General features: G+C 38.1%; 1 protein-coding gene across 1 annotated transcript; it reads right to left on the reverse strand.

Annotated features, from left to right (window-relative positions):
* Positions 1-6,507: 6,507 nt before the first annotated feature.
* LOC126608554 (2-hydroxyisoflavanone dehydratase-like) lies at positions 6,508-7,658 on the reverse strand. Its single transcript, XM_050276500.1, has one exon. It carries the CDS (start codon positions 7,609-7,611, stop codon positions 6,646-6,648), a length of 966 nt encoding a protein of 321 aa, XP_050132457.1. The 5' UTR covers positions 7,612-7,658; the 3' UTR covers positions 6,508-6,645.
* Positions 7,659-22,185: the final 14,527 nt, after the last annotated feature.

The raw sequence follows: 22,185 nt of genomic DNA on the forward strand, positions 1-22,185 counted from the left end.
GCGTTATGGACCTCACTGTGGGTGTCTACCGTGGTGGCCACCGCGGTGATTGCCATGGTGGAGCCTTGTGGTGGTGGTGCCACTCCATTTATTGTCACAATTAGCCTTGTGGATTGTCGTGGTCCCATCTCTTGAACATTATTTTCATTTGTTGAAGTTTCCAAATTTCTTGCCATTGTACTTTTCTTTTACGTTTTACCAAAGAATTTTTGCAAATAAAATATTCTAAAAATAAGAACGTACGAAAAATCTACAAATGGACAAGAAAATAGAAAACCTTAGATGCAAGAGTCTTCTACGAGTGTGGGACTCAGCTCTCAATGAAAGCACCAAGTTGTGGATGCAAATTTCTTCCTCCTTGTTCTTGGACAAAATTGCACCTACAAAACAAATAACACATAGCCTCACGTGCCCACGATAAATTGGGGGGGGGGGGGGGGGGGCGAAGGCTTTGGCCAATGAACCTCCGATGCCAAAGTTAGAATTTTGAGGGAAAAATGTTTGGAGAATTTAGGGAATTTAGCAAGATAATTGGAATTTAGTTTTGGAAAGAATGAGGTAGTATTTATAGGGGTGTGGCAAGCCCCTTTAGGAGGAAGATGACCGGCCACTTGGTTGGTATTTTGGGTGAGGTTCATGATTTGTAACTAAGTAGGAATAATTGAATAATAAATCAATTAATTAGCTAATTAATAGAATAATTTCCTAATTGATTAGCTAATTAATATAATAAAAGAGGAATGATTTGGGAGTTACCTTGTGGAGAGGATTTGATGAGGATGGATGAAATAGGTTTTGAATTATTACCTATTTTGGGCACTTTTGACTTGATTAAGGGATGATTGCCCATTGCTCGCGCGTAGGAGTCCTAGTGTGCCTCAAGGGTAATTTTGTCTTTTTTACCCAAAAATCCACGTGTCGCCTTGTGATTATTTTTGGCTCCACATTCTCCATATTTTAATTAATTTTTAGTTGTCACTCAGTACTACAATCTTGTGGTATTCCTCTTCACTTGGAAGTGAGATGTCTTAGGTTCGAATCTCGTGGATGGTGAATTCGATACCAAATTAGGCTGCTCATTGTATGGCTTTGTCGAACCCCCTTCCCCTTAGTGTAAAAATATCGATGTACTCAGAAAAAAAAATTAGTTAATTAAAAAGACTAAAGTTACTTTAGGAGCTCTCTAAAAATTATACTCCAATCACACTCTCTGCTTAGAGTCATAATAATTGTGGACCAATAGGTCTTGAAATCCCACATCAGCTAAAGAAATAAAGAAAGAAGAGTTTAAATATTCTAACCCCACTTGAACTAATACCGAGGCCTTTTGTGGTAAAACCTCACACCTGAAAGATTGTGCAGGTGGTAATTACCAAGTTGGAGACAATATCGGTGTTGTTGGAAGTGGCATTTGGACCGTCTCTCTGATAATTCTACATGGTATCAGAGCCAGAGAGCAGGCCCGTAAGTACTACCACATGATGGGTGGGTTCTCTTGGCCCCACATGTAGGGTGATTCCCCTTGGCTCCACGTGATTGCCGATGTGTGGATCTCCCACGTGTGAACCACTAATTGGGTCCACGTGAAGGGGTGTGTTGAAATCCCACGTCGGCTAGAGAAATAAAGAAAGAATAGTTTAAATATCCTGACCCCACTCCAACTAATATCGAGACCTTTTGTGATAAAACCTCACACCTGATGGATTATGCAGGTGGTGATTACCAAGTTGGGGGCAGTATCAGTGTTGTTGGAAGTGGACCTTTGTCCCGTCTCTTTAATAATTCTACAATAGGAATAGAGTTTTTATTTAAAATATTATTAAAATATTAGTAAGCAATGCTAGGAGCTTCTTTCTTACTCGCTAGATTTAGGAGCTCTTAGGGGAATCCCTATCTTAGGAGGTGGACAGAGAGTGTGATTGGAGTTGGCTTTTTCAAAATCCTCTCTAAAATTTAGCAAGAAGGTCATTTAGGAAGCTCATTTAGGAAGCCCATTGGAGATGTTCTCACCCCTCAAAACTTTTTGTATATTCTTTTGGATTTATATAAAAAATAGTCTGTGACGTTTGACTAAGCCATCAGTTTCTTCCTTACATAGTAAATTTATCATAAATAGTCCTATCATTTCGTTTTTTGTTTTCAGCTTACGCGGGAAAAATGAGGGATATATATAGAAGAATTGAGAAAGAATGGTGGACACATGTAGAAAATAATGTATAATTAAAAAGCACACAAAATCAAAACTAAAATTCATATATTTTGGCACCATATTTGTCTCGAAAGGTGAAAACGAAAAACTAAAAACGTAATGACTATACTTTTGTGAGTTTTCAAATTTTGGCTTGGCTTTAATTTCCATGAACATTTTTTTGAACACTAAATCTGAAATGCTTACCAAACGGATCAACAAAATAGTGCCCAAAAGAGACGGTCTACAATTCCAAAGGAAAATAAAAGGGATTGATTTTGGCTCAAAGGCTTGATCAAAATTTTAGTATGTCAATATTTTTGAATGTACTGATATTTAATACCTTGATAAAAAGATTTTGAATCACTCTATTCATTAGTGATGTACTTGATTTAGGGAAACATATTCTGCAGAATCTGGTTGAGTGAAGCCAAAACCCCCTTGAAAACACAAGCTTGATCAAAAAAAAAATATCCTTAAAAAATTTACTATTGTTCTGGGGAGGGTAGTCCAAACCCGGGACCTATGGGTAGAAACTCTACACTCTGTCTACTAAAATATTGGATCACATGCACAAATATGATCAATTCAAACAAGAAGTTTTGTTTTTATCTTGCAAACTATCTTGAAATGATAGTTTAGACAAGAAAAGAAGCCAAACATTTGTTCATTTTCTTGACATTCTCAATCTCAGTCTCAGTCTCACACAAGATTTTATAGCAATGACCCTCTCCTTCCACTTCAAACAGCTTCACTTCTCCTTTCCGCCCTCTCTCCTTCACCTAATCGTAATAACAAACACCTCCTCAATCCCTCATCTCATCCTTTCCAGCAACACACACAAGCAGCCAAGAGCACGCAAGGCCAGCCAAGCTCGGTGCACCCTCACCTGCCGGATTCACCATTAGATTATCTGGGGAAGAAAACTTTGTATGTGGACTTTGTCACCAAAAAGCTTTTAATGAAATTAAGCAGTATATGGCAGAACCTCCTGTTTTAATCCCACCAAGAAGGGGCAAACCTTTGAACTTGTATATTTTTAGCTTCTGAAGGATCTATAGGCCAAAGTGTGAAGCCTATATCCACTAAGAAACAAAATTACTCTGCGAGCCAACGGTGATTGTTTTAACTCAAACAAACAGAGATAGCTAGGACTTGGCTTTCGAGATGATGAGTCAATATTCTACTATATATTTTACCATATTTTTAGTTATAATTTATTACTTATTTTGATGAGATTTTGATACTTTAACTTATATTTTTAATGTAGGATATTCAACTTCCTCTTGAGCTTAAAGTAATCAAACGGATGAATTTTGGAGTAATTTCAATTTGAGGATGTTCATGAGTCTTCCAAGATGATTGTTTCAAAATTCTAGATTTTTCTACCAAGCCGTTTGACCGCGGCGAAGAAAAGAAGACCCAGCGGGCAGCTTTCCCAGATTGACGTTTCTGGACATTTTGGTTATTTTGGAGGTTAAGATAGCATATTTTGAGGAAGATTATTTCTGAGGATTTGTTGGTGACAAGTTAGGCTTTCAAAAGAGAATGAGAACCCTCTCCGGATCCTCTTTGTGAGGATCCTAGGGATCCTCACATCTTAGTCATTCATCGTACGTCGTGCGGCCATTTTTTATTAGATACTATTTGTGTTTAATTTTAAATAAAAAAATTCAAAATGATTTATGATACACGATGTATGATGAACGGCTAGGAAATGAGAATCCCTAGGATCTCCACAATTTGGATCCAGATGAGATCCAAATCCTTCAAAAGAGACATTTTGGGACCAAATCGGAGTTGATTTGGTAGGTCAAAAGTCGGATTTTATCTACTGTTCGAATTTCAGTTTAAATAGAAAACCTTTTAATTGTTAGTTTATTATTTTACTATGTTTCCTAGTTTTATTCTAAGACCTTTTCTAGGTAGGATTTTATTTTGTACAAGTATAAGTAAGGATATTAGTCGTTAGGGAGCGACGCACTACTTTGGAGAATTCAGCTAAGAGAGCTTTTGACAATTCAAGTTTATTTATAAGGTGTTTTCTATCCATAATCTTAATAATATTTTGTTTTATGATTATTTGTAACTAATTGCTTTTGCTAGGGTAAGGTCATGAGCCTTAGCAAGAATATGTAATTTATTTTCAATTTACTTGTGATATTATGCATGCATGTTTTGAATTATTAATCACCACGTTTGAAACTATCTAATTGTCTTGATGATTGGCCACCATTAGAATATTTAGAAAAGTAATTTGATGCAATTTTGGTCAGAAGGTTCTCTAAAATTGTCGATGGCTTCTTGTGGTTAATAATTGTAAGTTCACTTAGGATGAATACCACGTTTTAAGGGTTGCATGGTTTTTCAACGGGTTTTCACAAAACTTAATGAGTCTTTCATGTTCATGTTCTAAAAAACGCTAGGCGTTAGTCAGGCGGTGGACTGGGGCCTAGCGCCTAGGTGGCTAGGCGGGGTCTTGGCGGACGCCTAGGCGGGCTAGGTGAATTTACGTAAATTTATTATAAATTAATTATATATTAGAAAAATAAACATGAAAAATATGTTATTTTAAAAAAATAGTATATGTGATGTTAGAGTTTTAAGTACATAATTTTGTGTGGCGACTATGGTCTTAAAAAGAGAGAAACTTTCAAAGTCTCAAAAATTATCCCTCTCTAATTGGGATTTCCAAAACAAAACAATCTAATTTTTAAGAATTAATAATATACGATATTTTGAATGAAATTGTATTTAATATTTTTCTTAAACCACGTGGTGACCCCTCCACCACAACCCCCTCACATCATTCAAGGTCCCAATCGATCAAACATAAAATAGTGTAAAAACATTAAAAGAAAAATTAATGATAAAAGTGTAGTGTTGCGTGAAGGTTTGACGCATTGGAAAGCGGAAGGCCATTATTTTGGTGTTTTCAACCGTTTCCTCTTCCTCCTTTCTCAGTTCATCTTCTATTTTGCTTTTGTTTTGTAAATTTCCTCCTCCTTCGATGTATTCCAGGTTTGCAATCTAAATGTTCTCTCTCTCCTATACTCCCTCTTCTCTTCAGATCTTCTATTTTCTGCTAAAAATATGACAGCGAGTGAAAACGAAAGATGTGACGCGCCAACAGCAACTGAAGACCAAAGAGCTATTATGCCGGAAAAAAAAAAATATCGCCTTGCCCACTGCCTAGGCCGCCTAGACCGCCTAGAGAGCGTCTGGGCGGGCGCCTAACTCCTACCCAATTTGGCCAGACGATTTCGTCCAAATCACGGCGGCACTCTATCGCCTAGCGCCTAGGTCGATTTTTAGAACACTGATGTTCATATTTGATCTGAACGTTCGGTCGGGTTGCATGTCAGATATATGTTCTATGTTAGAAGTTCCAAGTAAGACATACTTTAGGAAAACCTAACTTTCAAAATATGCATTGGTAATTCACAAGTGATTGAGAGAACTACGTAGGACCGTTAAGGTGACGGCGAAACCCTAGTGCTTTTACAATTTAATTTAAAAAATAAATAAATAAAAAAAACCTTTTCTTTCAAATTGATTTTTTTAAAATTGTTTTCTTGATGAATTATTTAATTGTTTTTATTTAAAATTCGTTTTTATTATTTTAAATTCCAAAATCAACATTTTCCAAACTTTATTTTAAATAATTAACTAAGAGTTGGTTTTATATACAAATTATTCATTCAATATCTGTGAAAAACAACCTTACTTGAGCTACTATACTACAATAATTTTGTACTCTTACAAATATTTTTAAGTGTTTTTATCCCTATTTGTATAAGTGGTAAAAATTATATCACGAGACCAAGCGGTTGTCAAGAAATGAGGAGGATTCAATGCAAAACCCACCGGCATGGAAGTAGACCAAGATGGCAAGTTTTGGGGTTTGGTTTTGAGGAAGGTTTGGGAGGAGGTAAAGGCGAACAGAGATATTGGGGTTGTCTGAGATTGTGATATCTTTGGAAGAGACAGAGGTTTCTTGATTTGGAGATGGGGCACGTATGGAGAACCCAAAAGCGTTCCATAAGTGTGCTCCTCGATCATTCTCATGTTTTTCCATATTCAATTCAAAAATTGTGGTCACTTTGACCCCTAAAACTTTTTTATTTTTTATTGTTTACTTCTAAATTCGTAATACTGGAGTAGGTGATGACTTTACAGCACCATAAACAATTTCATTAGGTTTACGTGGTTACGGTAGTTGGTTAGGGCAGCACGTCTATAATCTTGCATCTAAAATTATAATAAACTTCCCTATGAATTACACTCGTTTAGAATATCGCCTTGTTAGAAAAAGAAAAAAAAAACAAAATCAAAAACTCTTTATTGATTCCAATTATTCAAATAGAGATTACAGCCATGAACAGGTGGGGGTTTGGATAAACTCTTGTTGGAAATTACGGTGCAAATCAAGTGAAAAAAGAGGGAAAATGGCGGTTTTACTTGGTGAGAAAGTCGGCCACTTTTCTGGTCAAATCCTTAGCTTTTGGAGTCTCAAATTTCAAAATATGAAATGCATGATCCTCTCCTTCCACTTCAACCAGCTCAGCTTCTCCTTCCCACCCACTTTCCTTCACTGCTTCATAGTAAGCTATGCCTCTATGTCTCAGTTCATCATTCTCAGAAACACTCACAAACAACCGCGAACACGCGAGTCCCGCCAGGCTCGGTGCGTCTGGAGCCACCGGATTGATCATCGGACAATCAACACCGCCTGGCGCTGAAGGGTATACAAAGTTCCAAACCAGACATCCAAAGTCCTCAGGATCTTCACAAGTCTCCGATCCAATTTCCTTTGAACCGCAAAAGTAAGGGTGCGTTAGAGAGACTCCCAACACCTTTAAACCACCAGGCAAGCCCTCCTTCCCAACTTTCATGGCAATGTTATGAGCAATATTGGCTCCCGCACTATCTCCACCGAGAAAAAAACGTTCCGAATTTCCATGATTTGTCAACCAGGGCTCGTCATCAATGACGTTTTCAGAGAAATGCGAGGCAATCCATTGGAGAGCAGCCCAGCCGTCTTCATATGCAGCAGGGAGATAGTGTTCAGGAGCCATCCTATACTCGACCGACACAGCAACAACCTTGGCTTGGGAGACCAACCCGTCAAGATAGCGGTGGTGATCGGATGAGAAGGCGGACTCAACGCAGAAACCCCCACCATGGTAGTAGACCAAGACGGGGAGTTTCTGATGTGGTTCATCGAGTTTTGGAAGAAAGACTCTGGCTTTGATCAAGGGGTCTTGTGAAATGGTGATGTCTTTGGAGGAGACTCCCGTTTCAGGGTCATCGAGCAACGGGGGAACGTATTGAGAGCCTAAGAGTCGCTCGACATAGCCGTCCTTGTAGACTCGAAGAAAGGGGAGAAGCTCTGTCTCTACCTCCTTTGCAATGCAAGCCATAGTTTCAGAGAATTATGCGCACCTTTGTCGTCGTTGAAAAATATCAGATTTCTTGTTGGGGCGTGTAGCAATAGATGCCTCTATGTGTTAATAACGAATGAGGAACCTCTCTCCGTATCTTCTTTGTCAAGATTTTGGGATCTTTCAATCACGTCTCGTATATCTTGCGGTCAGTTTTCGTCAGATACTATTTATATTCAATTTTAAATAAAAAAATTTATAATAATTTCTAACCACACGATGTACGATGAACGAACGTGATTAGAGAATCTCGAAATCCTTACAAGGAGGATCCTTATTCGTCAATAACAAACAACTTGCTAACAAATTTTAATAATTTTTTAAATAATTTTCAGCCTACCCAATTTCCTATACGAACAGAAAGTTTCCATCATTAGCTTGTAGGAGGGCACTTAATAAATCCAACGGCTGATAAAATTTTGAGGTTGTTGAAGATACAATTCAGAGGCAAAACGATCAAATTAACTATAATAATATATTAAAACATATTTGTATTAAAATACTGTTATTCTACAATGTGCTCCCGCATTTGCCCTTTCTTCTTTTATTTTTTTATTTTATTTTTTTATTTCATTTCTTCCTTGAAGGAGGCTGACAAAGCTGGGCTCTTCCACTTGCTTCTAGTATGTTCTTCCAACCCGGCTCCAATTTTCTCTCGCTAGTTTCCAGGAAGCACAATGATAGACTCGATTTTATATTATATATTTTTTCTTATTCTTAGTATATTTTGATATTTTGATATTTTGAATTATAATTCAAATGTACGATATACGATTTTTTTTTTAGCAAAAAGTGATAAAATGGATGAATATTGGAGCAATTCTAATTGGAGGATGTTTGTGAGTCTTTCAACTTGTTCGTGTAAAAGTTTCAGATTTTTCTACCAAATTTATGGCTATGAAATTAAGGATCGGCACGCGAAGCTGTCAAAATAATGTTTTGGGCTTATTTGAGTCGTGCATGTTTACATTTGATCTGAATGCCAGAAAAGGATTGCATGTTTGATATGCGTTCTAGTTTAAATGCCACAAGTAGAATATGCATTAGGAAAATCTAATATTCGAAGTTGCATGTGTAATTCATAAATAAATAGTAAAGCTACATAAAATTGTTAAGGTGACGTCAGAACTATAATCTCTTTTTATCATTGTTTTCCAAAATCGTGTTTTTACAATTTGGTTACTGTTGTAGGCATAATTTATTGAATGATTATGGAGGTCATAGAGAGAGAGAAAGAAAGGTGCAACATAGAGAGAGAAGAGAGAGATGTGTAATTATGAGTGTGTTCTATTCCATCCCATTGTGCCTTTATTTATAGTAGTGGATAGGCAAAACTTTTCCCTTTAGGATTACAACATTTAATAGGTAATATACTCCTAATAGGAATATAAGATATATTCCCATATCTATTAGGATTTACACAATCACATTCTTAATCTAATAGGACTGCAACACTCCCCCTTGAGTGTGTAAATACTCAAGTAAATGACGCATCAGGTCTTCAACGATGAAGTAAGTACAGTTGATGAAGTCGTCGGCACAATGAGCGAATGCGAGTCTCAAATCAACGGAAGAATGCATAAAAAAATAAAACTCACAAAACCTCGCTATGGTAAAACCTAAGGTGGGAGAAAACTCATAGACTAAGGAGAAAAGTGAGAAGTTGCATTAAGTCAAAACTATACGTCTTTTGGATGCAAGTAGAAGAGCTCACAAGGGTATGATCAACCCAGGATGGGTACCTCATTAAAACCTAGTTAGGTAGCAAAAACCCAGTGAGAAAAATGCTCCTAATCATAGGGAAAAAGAATGCATTAAGATCAAGTGAGTATATTTCTGGATACTCCCCCTGAGTTTGACATAACTTCCAAATAAGAACTACAAGCATTGCATATGATAGTTAGGCTTACCAATTCCTTGGACAAGCTTCTTGAAGGTTGACTTTGGTAGTGACATCGTGTAGAGGTCGGCAAGGTTGTCTGGGATCAACTTGCATAACTTCAATCTCCTGATGCTTTGCATCAGTAGACGCAATATGTCTTGGCGTTGACTTCGTTGATGTATCATGGCTTGGTCGAGTGGATACATACAGCATAATCTTCATGGATTGTTGTTGGGACTCAACAATGGATGAAAACAAAACAAGTATTTCGAATATGCTCAAGAAGAACTCCTAACCATGTTTCACTTGTGGCGTAGTAAAGTGAGGTGAGTCTTGGAACGATTCGAAGATTTCGCAACTAAGGTCATATCGTGGACCTCCAGGTTATTGTGATATCCTTAACAGTAAAGACATAACCATTTGGAGATTTTGCCTTGTGCGGGTTTGATAAGTAACCAGCGTCAGCATAACAAACAAGGCAAGCATCATTTCAAGGATTAGGGGGGTTGGATCCACTCAAGATGCGATGAGATTTGCCCTGTAGTACATTCAGGGTACATCTTTAATACCAATTCAGTGGTTGTGTGTAGGCACAGTGCTGCATCTTTACCAAGATCAACAGCAAATGAGATGTCATGCCTAAATACAATGAGCTAAGTACAATGAAGCGCAAAGTTGAACTTTAGATATGGAATTTCGGATTCCATAACCTCTTCAAGAGTCTCATTTGCATATAATGTATGGATGATCAAAGGTGACACATTTATGGTGTAGTTCGACTGGTAGACCAAAATACCATCAAAACAATGCTTCAACTTCAGGTCAAGGCATAAACGAGTTTTCCCAAGATCCTTCATCTCAAATTCCATCTTCAGATGCGAGGCAGGTTTCTCAAGCTCTTCCGGAGTCTTAGTGAGATTCATGTTAACAACATAAACTGTACTCTAGTAATTCAGAATAAGACTTCATAGTTTAACACGCAAGGGCATAATTCATCCCCGACTGATCAAATAATCACTTAGATGGATATACCACATCCTTCGGATTGTAAATGAACACCTCAAACAAGTTAAGAAGGTGTTCCATGGTTTTGGAACTATTTGAACCAGTCCATGTAATTCTTCCGGAACTTTCATGTAAATCTCCATATCTATATCCCCATGGAGAGAAAACACTAACCACATTTCATAATGCTGCTATCAATCACATGACGTTTGAGAAACCTTGCACCGTAAGGCGTGCATCATATCGCACTATTTCATTCATCTCATAACGTTTCCTTTCCCAATTATAACATAATAGGGTTACCTTGGGCAATGTAGGATCGACAAGTTCAATACACAATTTGGTAAGGAATTTGACCTAGATTGTAACTTCGGTTGTCCAATCAATTCTACGTTGTCACTTAATCAACGGAACACGATTTGATATCGTCGCTTTTCATTTATGTCGATAGCTACCATATAAGTGAAAACATCATTGATGATAATCTCATTTCAATTCCATTTAACTCATCCAAACTAATATACTGGACCAACAACTTCAAGTCTCGGGAGTAATCCGAATTAATCTCATGAGATGAATGATTTGAGATAGCGATCAAGTATGGATTCATTGTTGTGTCGTGTCTTCCTCTTCTAGGGAAGCGAATCCTACAAACCGAGTGATTTGTCGTGCTCCAGGCCAAGACAGATTGATTAGCTATTCGTCAGTGTACCGTACCGTCCAACAGGGGCGTACAAACCGTCCAACAGGGGCAGCATACCTTTCGGGGATGTTGACTCGACATCCATTAAGTATGTCTATCCTTGCAGGCATGGTTGCAGCTGGTATATGATCTCATCACTTTAGATAGATTAGAGGAATACGTCTGAAGCAACAATCTGAAAGCTAGAATTCATTGCACTTGTTTATCATACTTGTGTAGTATGGGGATCGAGATGAGACATAGTGGGTAACGTCCATGCAAATTCGCGCCATTCTCTAGGAAAGTTGACGTTCTTATCTCTCCCTAACGACAGGAAGACTATCTCATTAAAGTGACAACCCGTAAATGGGCGGTAAAGAGATCGCATGTAAGGGCTTGAAGAGAGCTAGTGTGAAGGAGAATCATAATCGACAAAAGATACACATCCTTCTTTGAGGACCCATGGTGGTACGTTGTGGCGGCGCAACTTGGCACATGGAATACACACCCAAAATGCGTAAATACGAAAATCGTCAGGTTCGTACCCAGTAACCAATTGTAACGTCATATAGGTTAGGTGGCAATGGGCCTCAAGCCGGACCAACATAACTGCGTACAAAGATTGCATAGCCCTAGGCAGAAACCAAAAACTTGGTACGTTTACCAAAATATGGGCGATCATTTAAATTGCGCTTTATAATCACTAGGCGAGGCTATTTGCGGTGAATCATGGGAATTCGATGCTCAATTATAAACCCAAAATGACATATAATACTTTATCGAAAATCGTCGATATAAACTCTCTGGTATTATCCAGTCTCCTGGACTTTATGGGATAAGTAGGGCAGTGAACCTTTAATCAGCCAAGAGGTTTAGCAGTAATGTGTGTGGACAAACATGTGACCAGTTTGTCGATTCATCAACCAAAACCATAAGTATTTATATGGTCCGCATTTTGGTTGTATTAATCCACATATATTCCTTTGAATCCATTTTGAAAAGAGAGTCGTGTCGTATCTTTGCAAGGAATGATATAGAAAATCAATTTCCCTAATGAGCATGCTTGGCAAAGTGTGCTTGTAGGCACAAGATCATTCGGGTAAGGAGATGCGTCGTAGCATCATTGTTCGACCTAAGTGTCCCAAAAGGTCATGCCAAAGCAAGTAAACTGCTCAATCACCAGGCTCTAAGCTAGCCACATGTGGTGTATTCCCAGTTGGGAGACAACCCATTGGTCCCAAATCAAAGCTTCAGGCTCATTTTTTGAGGTGGTGCAAAGATATTTCACTCTATTTTCTTCAATGATTTCATTTATGATCATTGTCATCTCGAATATCCTTAAAAACTCAACAGCAGGGAGAATTTAAGGTCCCTTAAATGGTGATGCTGTACCATTCATACAACGAGGAGCATGTCAATGCTCTTAATCAGGTTGGATAAACCTGAAGTCGTTGTTAAAGATGTGATTTAGGTGTAAAGTTAATGTGCATAGTACGCATTCATCCAGACAACTAACTTTCCCACATTCCTACCTAATCACGTGTTTAATTGAATCGGTCACATTTATTAAGAAACATGATTCAATTAACTCATATTCGAGGACAATATCAATAAGATTATCCATAAGTAAAACATACACCAAACTTGAATCCAAGAACATGGAAAAATATTCACAAAGTAAATGGTTTACTAAGAGGATTTAGCCAACAAGCTCATCCATGTCAATTCTACTCTTCCAACGGTGTTTGGTGGAGTAAAATTAGTCTCACGTATTGACTACTAGAATGGTACTCCTTAACAACATTGGTAGGGGCACGAATAGGTGCATAACCAATTATCTATTTCATCAAGACAAAAGTAGATTCTGCAGGGTTAAGGTTTGGGAATACTATCCCTTATTCTTGAAGTTTTAGGTCTTAGGTGCCAAGAATCATGCTTCGAGCATGATGCCACACCTTAGCAAGCCCTAATTCTACCATATGTTTGTGGTAGTAATTAGATCTGAGAATTTGGTAAACTTATGCTTTCTACACTACTGCTTCAGGAGCGAGTTAGAAACATGGAAAGACGAGAAAAGTATTCTCTAGTCAAAATTCGATTGGATTCATAAACTTCAGAATTGTACTCATTCATGGACGTAATCATAGTGTGCTTTAGGCAATGTCCTTCATGATTAGACAGTCCGTATGAGCGAGCCAAAGAGCCATGAAATCCTTGTTCAGGAGGTATTTCCATTTGTAATGCTTTGGGCATAAGTCTTCGAATGAAGATCATGGAAGAGGCTTATTCAGCTATTCCATGACATTGTTGGCTACAATGGTTTCTCAGCTTCTTGATAGTCAAGTGGAGATTCACGTCTTGTACCCTACATAAAATGGTTTCTATTAGAAATGTCCAAATAAGGGAAATCGAACTTGTGACGGTTCGAAAATCCACTAAATTGGAGGGAACAAGATTGTGATGGGTGTTATGGGAATGAATCATCCAGAAGCATCAAAGTTAGAACATTCAAGTTCTAAGACATGGTTTTCATAGGTGTATTGTTTTATGAAAACTTCGGGTTTCAAAGGCACTAAATTTGAAATTACAAGTTTAATTTAGTTTATGAACGTTTAGTTCATAAAATAGAGGTTCCTGCAAGAACACAGAATGCAAGTCACTTTTAATTAATTTAATAGATTGGGACCAAACGGGGTCGATAGTAGAAGCAAAAATAATGACTTCGGGTCATATTCACTTTAGATGGCTTCGGGCCAAATAATTAAGAAAATATAGCCTAGTGATGCTTTAACCAAAAACGTCCAAAAAATATTTGGGTATGGTTAAGAAGCGAGGATACCAAAAAAATGGCATCGGGTCAAAAAACAAGCCAAAAATGGCTTTAGGCCATGTGAGGCTGCTGCAGGTAGCCCAGTAACAAGCAAAGCAAGTCTGCATGCTTGCTATGATGTTACAGACCAAAGACAAAAGGCATAGGGGTTAGCAAGCCCAGCTTGTACTGGCACGGGCTGGTGCGCACGAAGCCTAGCTTGAGCTGGCTTCAAGTTTTAGGTTGGAGCGAGGTGAGCCCATTAGCTTAGGTTCTGTTGCGGGCAGGTCGTGATATGTGGTAAGGCCTAGCAAGCATCGGGCTTGCAAGAGTGGGCCATCGTGCAATAGGTAAAGTCCAGCAAGCAACAGGCTTGCTTGCTTAGGTCAGGGACACATGGACAAGGTCCAGCATGGCTATAGGCCTGCTAGAGGTAGGTTAGGGGCTGTAGGCCCATATAGAACCATTCTCAAGCCAAAGCTTGGTTGTCATGCACACGCAACAAGCCCCAAAAAAGGTTGCTGCTGTGGTGGTCCAAATGTCAAACGACATCATCCCAAGGTTACACAACGTGGCTTAGCTGCAAAAATCCCACATTTTTAGTCCTTGGAAAGCCGGAATTGTATCTCCAATACGTTGTATCACGTTCAACATAGAAAAATTAAATTGAATCAATAGCATGTAGATCAATTCAATAAAATAGTAAATTAATCATAAAAAGAATGATTAAAACGTAATACTCCCCTAATTGAAAATCAAACTCTCTTTAGCGCAGCGTCAAGAGCGTGCTAATAACGTGTTGTAGGTATAATTTACTGAACAATTATAGAGGCCATAGAGAGAGAGAAAGGTGCGGCATAGAGAGAGAGAAAAGAGAGATGTGTAATTGTGGGTGTGTTCTATTCCACCCCATTATGCCTTTGTTTATAATAGTAGGATAGGCAAAACCTTTCCCTTTAGGATTACAACATTTAATAGGTAATCTACTCCTAATAGGAATATAAGATATATTCCCATATCTACTAGGATTTACACAATCACATTCCTAATCTAATAGGATTGCAACAGTTTCCTTAAAAAAATTGTTTTCTTGCTTATTTATTTAATTGTTTTTATTAAATCATTTTTATTATTTAAATTACAAAATCAACCTTTTATACAATGTTCTAAAAATCGACCTAGGCGGCGCCTAGGTGCTAGGCGATAGAGTGTCGCCGCGATTTGGACCAAATCGTCCGGCCAAATTGGGTAAGAGTTAGAAGCCCGCCCAGACACTCTCTAGGCGGTCTAGGCGGTGAGTAAGGCAATAGTTTTTTTTCTTCAGAATAATAGCTCTCTGGTCTTCAATTGCTGTCAGCGCGTCGCATCTTTCGTTTTCACTCGTTGTTGTATTTTTAGCAAAAAAATAGAAGATTTGAAGAGAAGAGGGAGTATGGGAAAGAGAGAACATTCAGATTGCAAACCTGGAATACATCAAATGAGGAGGAAATTTACAGAGCAAAAGCAAAATAGAAGATGAACTGAGAAATGAGGAAGAGGAAACAATTGAAAACCCCAAAATAATGGCCTTCCACTTTCCAATGCGTCAAACCTACAAGCAACACTACACTCTTGTCATTAAATTTTCTTTTAATTTTTTTACACTATTTTATGTCTGATGGATTGGGACCTAGAATGATGTGAGGGGGTTGTGATGGAGGGGTCATCACGTGGTTTGAGAAAAACATTAAATACAATTTTATTCAAAATATCTTATATTATTTTATTCTTAAAAATTTTAAAAATAGATTGTTTTGTTTTGGAAATCCCAATTAGAGAGGGAGAATTTTTTAGACTTTGAAAGTTTCTCTCTTTTTAAGACCACAATCGCCACACCAAATTATGTACTTAAAACTCTAACATCACATATACTTTTTTTTTTAAATAACATATTTTTCATGTTTATTTTTCTAATATATAATTAATTTATAATAAATTTACGTAAATCCGCCTAGTCCGCCTAAGTGTCTACCTAGATCTCGCCTAGCCGCCTAGGCGCTAAGCCCCAGTCCACCGCCCGACTAGCGCCTAACGTTTTTTAGAACCTTGCTTTTATAAGCTTTGGTTTATACGGTCTAGTGCTATTCTTCTTCACTTGTAAGTGAAAGGTCTTAGGTTCGATTCTCGCCAAAGGTGAATTTGAATCACATTATTACTAGCCTATTGTGAAGCTAGAGTGGGATTTTAACATATATTATTTTAAATAATCTCTATGGAGAACGATCTTACATGAGCCGTTTATACTACAACTACCTTATTTTCTTGCAAATATTTTTAAGTGTTTTTATCCCTACTTTTGAGGTGATAAAAATCCTATCACACAACGCAAGTAATGTTCCAATTCTCCCGATTCGAAGAAAATTCTCAAAGCCATACAACTACCTTATTTTCTTGCAAATATTTTAAGTGTTTTTATCCTTATTTTGAGGGGATAAAAATCCTATCACACAACGCAAGTAATATTCCAATTCTCCTGATTCGAAGAAAATTCTCAAAGCCATCCATCTTCCGCTATCATCCCTAAGCAATTCCCCTCCTGGGGCAATACCCGCAATTTCCCTTACACTACCATCTGTATTAAGTTTGACTCAACCCGAATTTAATCAGTTTCATGCAATGAAGTTCTACGTTTTATGGATTCCACTTTGAGCTTTCTTCTCCAACTGGCTTTGATTTCAAGGTAAGTCTTTTCTCTAGAATTTTGTTTGGGATTATCTCTTTTTCCCTTTGTTCTGCTCAATCTCTATGGCCTCTAATTGAATATGTTTTGTTAATCATCCTCGAAAGATGACTTATGAGCTTTCTCGACCAAAGAATCGTTAGGTTAGGGTTGAAGGGTTATTGATCTTTTGCCATGCTCTTTCTTCTTTCTTGACCCTGCCGCCGTCAGCTATCTCTTTCAAGCCATCAGCCGTCGCATGATCTTCAAACCCAGGAATGTCTCCTTCCCAACTTAATTTTATTTCCGAGTTTGAAAAAAAAAAAATCCAAGTCCCAAATTTGTAATTAACAATAAAACATGTAGATGCAACTTTCCCCTTTGTTTTGTATGTTTGTCTCCGACGCTGGATGTCGTTTGGTAAGGTTGATTCTCCCTTCTTTTTTATTTGTTCCACTTAACTCATTGTTTTCTTTCCTATTTTGTCTTTGGTGAAATTTTACTTCCATTTTTTTTTTAAATTACTAGATGCTAATGCATTTACTCGGTGTCAAAAATAAATAAATAAATAAATAATATATATATAAAGCCTTTAAATAAAGCAATTTTCATTTTTTTATAAAAATGGAGATTAGTGTGATGTCCACATCACATCGAACTTTAATGATTCGAGCTGTCTATGTGGATGCAAATTTCCACCGTCTTCCCCTTTGACAAAAATGCATTTGCAAAATAATAACACCTAAGATTAAGGCCAAAAACCTCAAGCGCCCACGATGAATGGGGGGTTTGGCCGAAGAATCTCCGATGTCAAAGTTAGAATTCTGAGAAGAATGTGTTTAAGAGTTTGTGGGTAGTCAGTGACTTAGCTTTTTAGTTGGAGAATAAGGCTATTTATAAGGAAGTGGCCGACCCTATTTGGAGAATAGGGAGGCCACATATAGTGGAATTATAAGTATAATTGCAAGATATTATGTGAAATAATAACTTGCAATTAACTTGACAATGAATCCTAAATTGAATAGGAAAATTGGGAGTTACTTTTTGAGTGATGATTTGATTAGGAGTGATGAGAGGGATTTGAATAAATATCATTTTGATCACCTTTGTCTCTTCCTTGATTGAGTTGTTATTGTCCGTTGAATGCGCGTGGGAATCTCAGTGTGCCTTAAGGGTAATTTTGTCATTTTAACCCAAAAATACATGTGCCACCTCCATAATTTTCTTGATTTTTTTTTGCTCCACAAATGCCCCCACACCTTCTGGGCTGCTCGTAGGAAATGGCAGCAGGTGTAGAGATCTTCCCTTGCTTTAGGAAACATAAGATTATTTCCTATTTTGATGTAGATTACCACATTAATTGGAAATTAAATCATTCTAGGAACAAGAAATAAATCACTTCCAAAGTCTATTTAAGTATACCTTAAGTAGATGATTAAATAACCTTCAGATAACAATTTATTCTACCCTACAAGAGAGAGCAAGCTAGAGGATATTTGTTCCCCCTCCCCTTGCAATCTTCTACACTTGCCTGTGTAAATGACTGTCTTTCGTTACTTTCTTCATCTTGACGCCGCACCAAGGTAAGCAAAAATTAATTTTTCCTTGTCTTCGTAATTTTTGCGAGCCTCGAGGCATGAAATTTGGCTCGACAGGGGTCACGTCATTGTTGTTGTGAATCTATTCACATGAGAGCGAAAGTGTCTGCCATAGTTAGATCTTCTTTCATGATCAATTATCCGAACAACGAGTGGTCTGCTGGGAGTCATTTTGGAAGGCTACACTAGTTATCGAGTCATTGTATCCGACTATCTTTGCTTTCTCTGCGTTGAATCTCTTCACATAGTCGCGAAGCAACTCTTTTAGGTTCTTTTTTACGTTGAGCAAATGGTCGGATTTCTTCTTGATTGAGCGATAAGATGAATATTCTTTGGTGAAAACCAAAGAAAGTTCGTCGAAACTCCAGATGGATTGTGGCGGAAGGGTGTGGAACCAATCTTGTGTCTCACCTTGTAGAGTGGTGGCAAATATCTTGCACATGAGAGCGTCATTGTTCTAATAGAGGATCATTGCACTTCGGTAGTGCTTTAGGTGTCTCTCCAGGTCTTCATCCCTTTTGAATGATGTGAAATATGGCATGTTAAACTTGCGTTAAGGCTTTGCCTGCTCGATCTCATCTGTGAAGGTTAACCTGCTTATGTTGGTCATTTTCCATCTTAATGCCTCGTCAGTGACCTCGTTGCGTTGGAGATTGCACATTCACTCAGTCAGGAACCTATCTACTTCTTCTTGAATTTGCCTTTGTTGGGGTAGCAGAGCTCTCAGCTACCCCCGGTCATGTCCTGCTGGTCTAAACTGCTCTTTTATGTGCTTAGCTTGTCTATGTCGTGGCTGCGGTGCATATGTTACATTCCTAACAAGCGAGCGAGTTCCTCGCAAGCTGCCGGTTGAACTTAAGCTGGATTAAGTAACTGCTTCTCTTAGTCGGTCGTGCTGCCTATTCCAATGTGAGGTGAATGATGCTCATTGTGGGCCTAGCCACGAATGAACACTTCACCTGGAAGGTTGCTCATGTTGATTATCAGAGTGTGGCCCCAACCGTGAATGTATGTATGTCCATAGGCCAACCAAAAGTGCACCATCCTCCACATGCTAAGACGAGAGTATACGTTATCCTGGGGGCCCAGTCGGGAGTATACACTGCCTAAACTCTCAATTCGTGACTGGTCCAGTGGTTGCTTGCTGAGACGTTGTTGGAGAGGTTCTTCATCTGCCATTGTCCTACTTTAGGACACCTCATTTGGGGCATGCTGCAAGAGCTGATTTACTAAGGTTGTCTGCTATGTAAGGGCGTTTGTCAATATGACTTGTCAAGACAAGTGTTGTTCGCCATTTAGGGTGGAAGAGCTTGGACGGTATACGTCTCCTTAAGTAGTGGAAGTGTAATGGACTCCGGCATGAGATTTGAGTTAGGACATATCAAATATGCGGAGAAATGAGGTGAAAATACCCTTGGTTCAATCGTCAGTCTAGAAATCTGAAGCCGGGACGGTTGAACCGGTCTTTGGCCGATTGGGATTGCTTGGAGGACCATGGGAATGGGCTGGACCTTGGATTGGACCATGAGAACAGGTCGGGCTGTTGGCGTGGATTACTCCGAGTACAGTGCACGTGGGCGCTGGGCCTAGGCTCGGCTCGGGAGCTCACTGGGCTCGCACTGGCCTTGGGCCCGCGAGTGTTGGGTCGTTTCTCATGTCGTAACTACTTAGGCTTGCGCTGAAAAGTGGAGTGGGCCTGGGCTTATGACTACCTTGTTGCTCTATGTTCACCGTGGGCTGGCAGCCATAGAGCTGGCTCACTCCCCACTGCCATAGTGGTCCCCGTGGCTGCCATGGTGGTGGTCCTCCTTGGTGGCAAAGTTGCTCATCTTGCCATCGTATTGAGCCTCGTGGATCATCGTAGTGGGGCTACGTCTCATTCTCCATCATTTGATCTGGATCTTTGAACGTACGAAGTTCTGTTCATCGTGGTTTTCGAATTTCCCGTCATTGTATTTTTTTTCCTCACCTCTATTCAAAGAATTAAAAAATTCTAGGAATAAGAAAGTATGAAAAATGTACGAACGAACGAGAAACGAGAAACTTTGAATGCGAGAGTCTTCTTCGAGCATGTGAATCAAACTCTCAATGAAAGCACCAATTTGTGGATGCAAATTTCCGCCGTCTTCTCCTTTGACGAAAATGCACCTGCAAAATAATAACACCTAAGATTAAGGCCAAAAGCCTCACGTGTCCACGATGAATAAGGGGGGGGCTTTAGCTGAAGTATCTCCGATGCCAAAGTTAGAATTCTGACAAAAATGTGTTTAGGAGTTTATAGGTAGCCAATGGCTTAACTTTTTAGTGCGAGAATAAGGTTATTTATAAGGGAATGGCCGGCCCTATTTGGAGAATAAGGATCAGCCATATATGGTGGAATTATGAGTATATTGCAAGATATCATGTGAAATAATATATCTTGCAATTAACTTGGCAATTAATCCTAAATTGAATAGGAAAATTGGGAGTTACCATTTGAGTGAAGATTTGATGAGGACTGATGAGAGGGATTTGAATAAATACCATTTTGATCACCTTTGACTCTTCCTTGATTGAGCCGTTATTTTCCATTGCATGTGCTTAGAAATCTCGGTGTGCCTTGAAGGTAATTTTGTCCTTTTTACCCAAAAGTACACGTTTCACCTCCATAATTTTCTTGATTATTTTTTGCTCCACAGTCTATTTTTCAAGTTGCACCTCGTAGATTATCCTTGCTAAATATTAGTCAAATCGGAAATATTTAAGACATCTAATTGGGTTCAAAAAAATTAACGAATATTTTGTTATATAAGAAACAATGAAATTTTATCTTGATAATTAAAATAGGCAAAGAGAGATTATATTCACACACCCCAAATTACTTATCCCACACCCTTTTAATTTTTTAATATTTTTCTATCAAATGTTAGTGGTGTGTAGAAAATATTAAAAAATTAAAAAGGTGTGGGAGAAGTAATTTGAGGTGTATGATTATAATCTCTCATAGGCAAATGGTTTCGGATAGAATTGAATTTTTGCAAGAATGATCTATGAATCGAGACTTACAAAATAGACGGTTCGAATCGTTGAAGTTGGACGTTAAGTGGACCCCACACATAATTTCCATATATATATATATATATAATAGTTACATGTTTTGAAGGAATGAGGATATTTTGTGATTGAAAAATCTGGAACATTTGGTGGGTTATGACCAAATCTAAAATTATTAAATTTTCCTTTTTAGCAATCCGAGTACTTGATTAAGGAAAAGGTTAAATACCTCCATGTAATAAAATTCATTTACTTAGGGTGAAGTACCGATTTAGTCTCTGAACTATCACTTCAACGAAAATTAGTTCTCTAAATTATTTTTTTGGTGAAATAAGTCCCTAAATTCATTAAAATTTGCTAATTTCATCCCTACAATTATATTCAAACCTATTTTATCAAATTTTTCGTCAACTTAAGTCACTTGACACACTTTAAAGTGTAATACCGTCATTTTCTCACCTATAAGCCCTAACATTTCATAAAGGTTATGAATCTAACGTTTGATTTACGCTCCAAAGTTAACTTACTCTATTTCTTATGAAAAACTACCAATTTACCCTCCAAAGTTTACTTCATACACGAAATCTGAAGAGCCAGGGAATGAGAGTCGAGAGGAGGAAAATGGGGAAATTTCTAGGGTTAAGGTTAGGGTTAGGGTTCACCCTGTTACAATTATTCCACTTGATTAATCGTGTGTGTTCTGCAAATTTTAGCTGAAGTGTAATCATTTGGTTAACTAGTTGGATAAAGGAGGTGAGGAAAATTGCAAACAAGACAATTGACCAAAGGAAGTTAGAGTGCAATTCCGATCAAGCTGTTGAGGTTACTTGCTTAGATGAATCTGTG

This window comes from Malus sylvestris, chromosome 16 (genome assembly GCF_916048215.2).
Source record: "Malus sylvestris chromosome 16, drMalSylv7.2, whole genome shotgun sequence".
NCBI classification, from domain to species: domain Eukaryota; kingdom Viridiplantae; phylum Streptophyta; class Magnoliopsida; order Rosales; family Rosaceae; genus Malus; species Malus sylvestris.

Bases quoted from the DNA above. Each gene is read 5' to 3' on its own strand.
- LOC126608554 (XM_050276500.1), bottom strand. From the start codon at position 7,611: ATGGCTTGCATTGCAAAGGAGGTAGAGACAGAGCTTCTCCCCTTTCTT.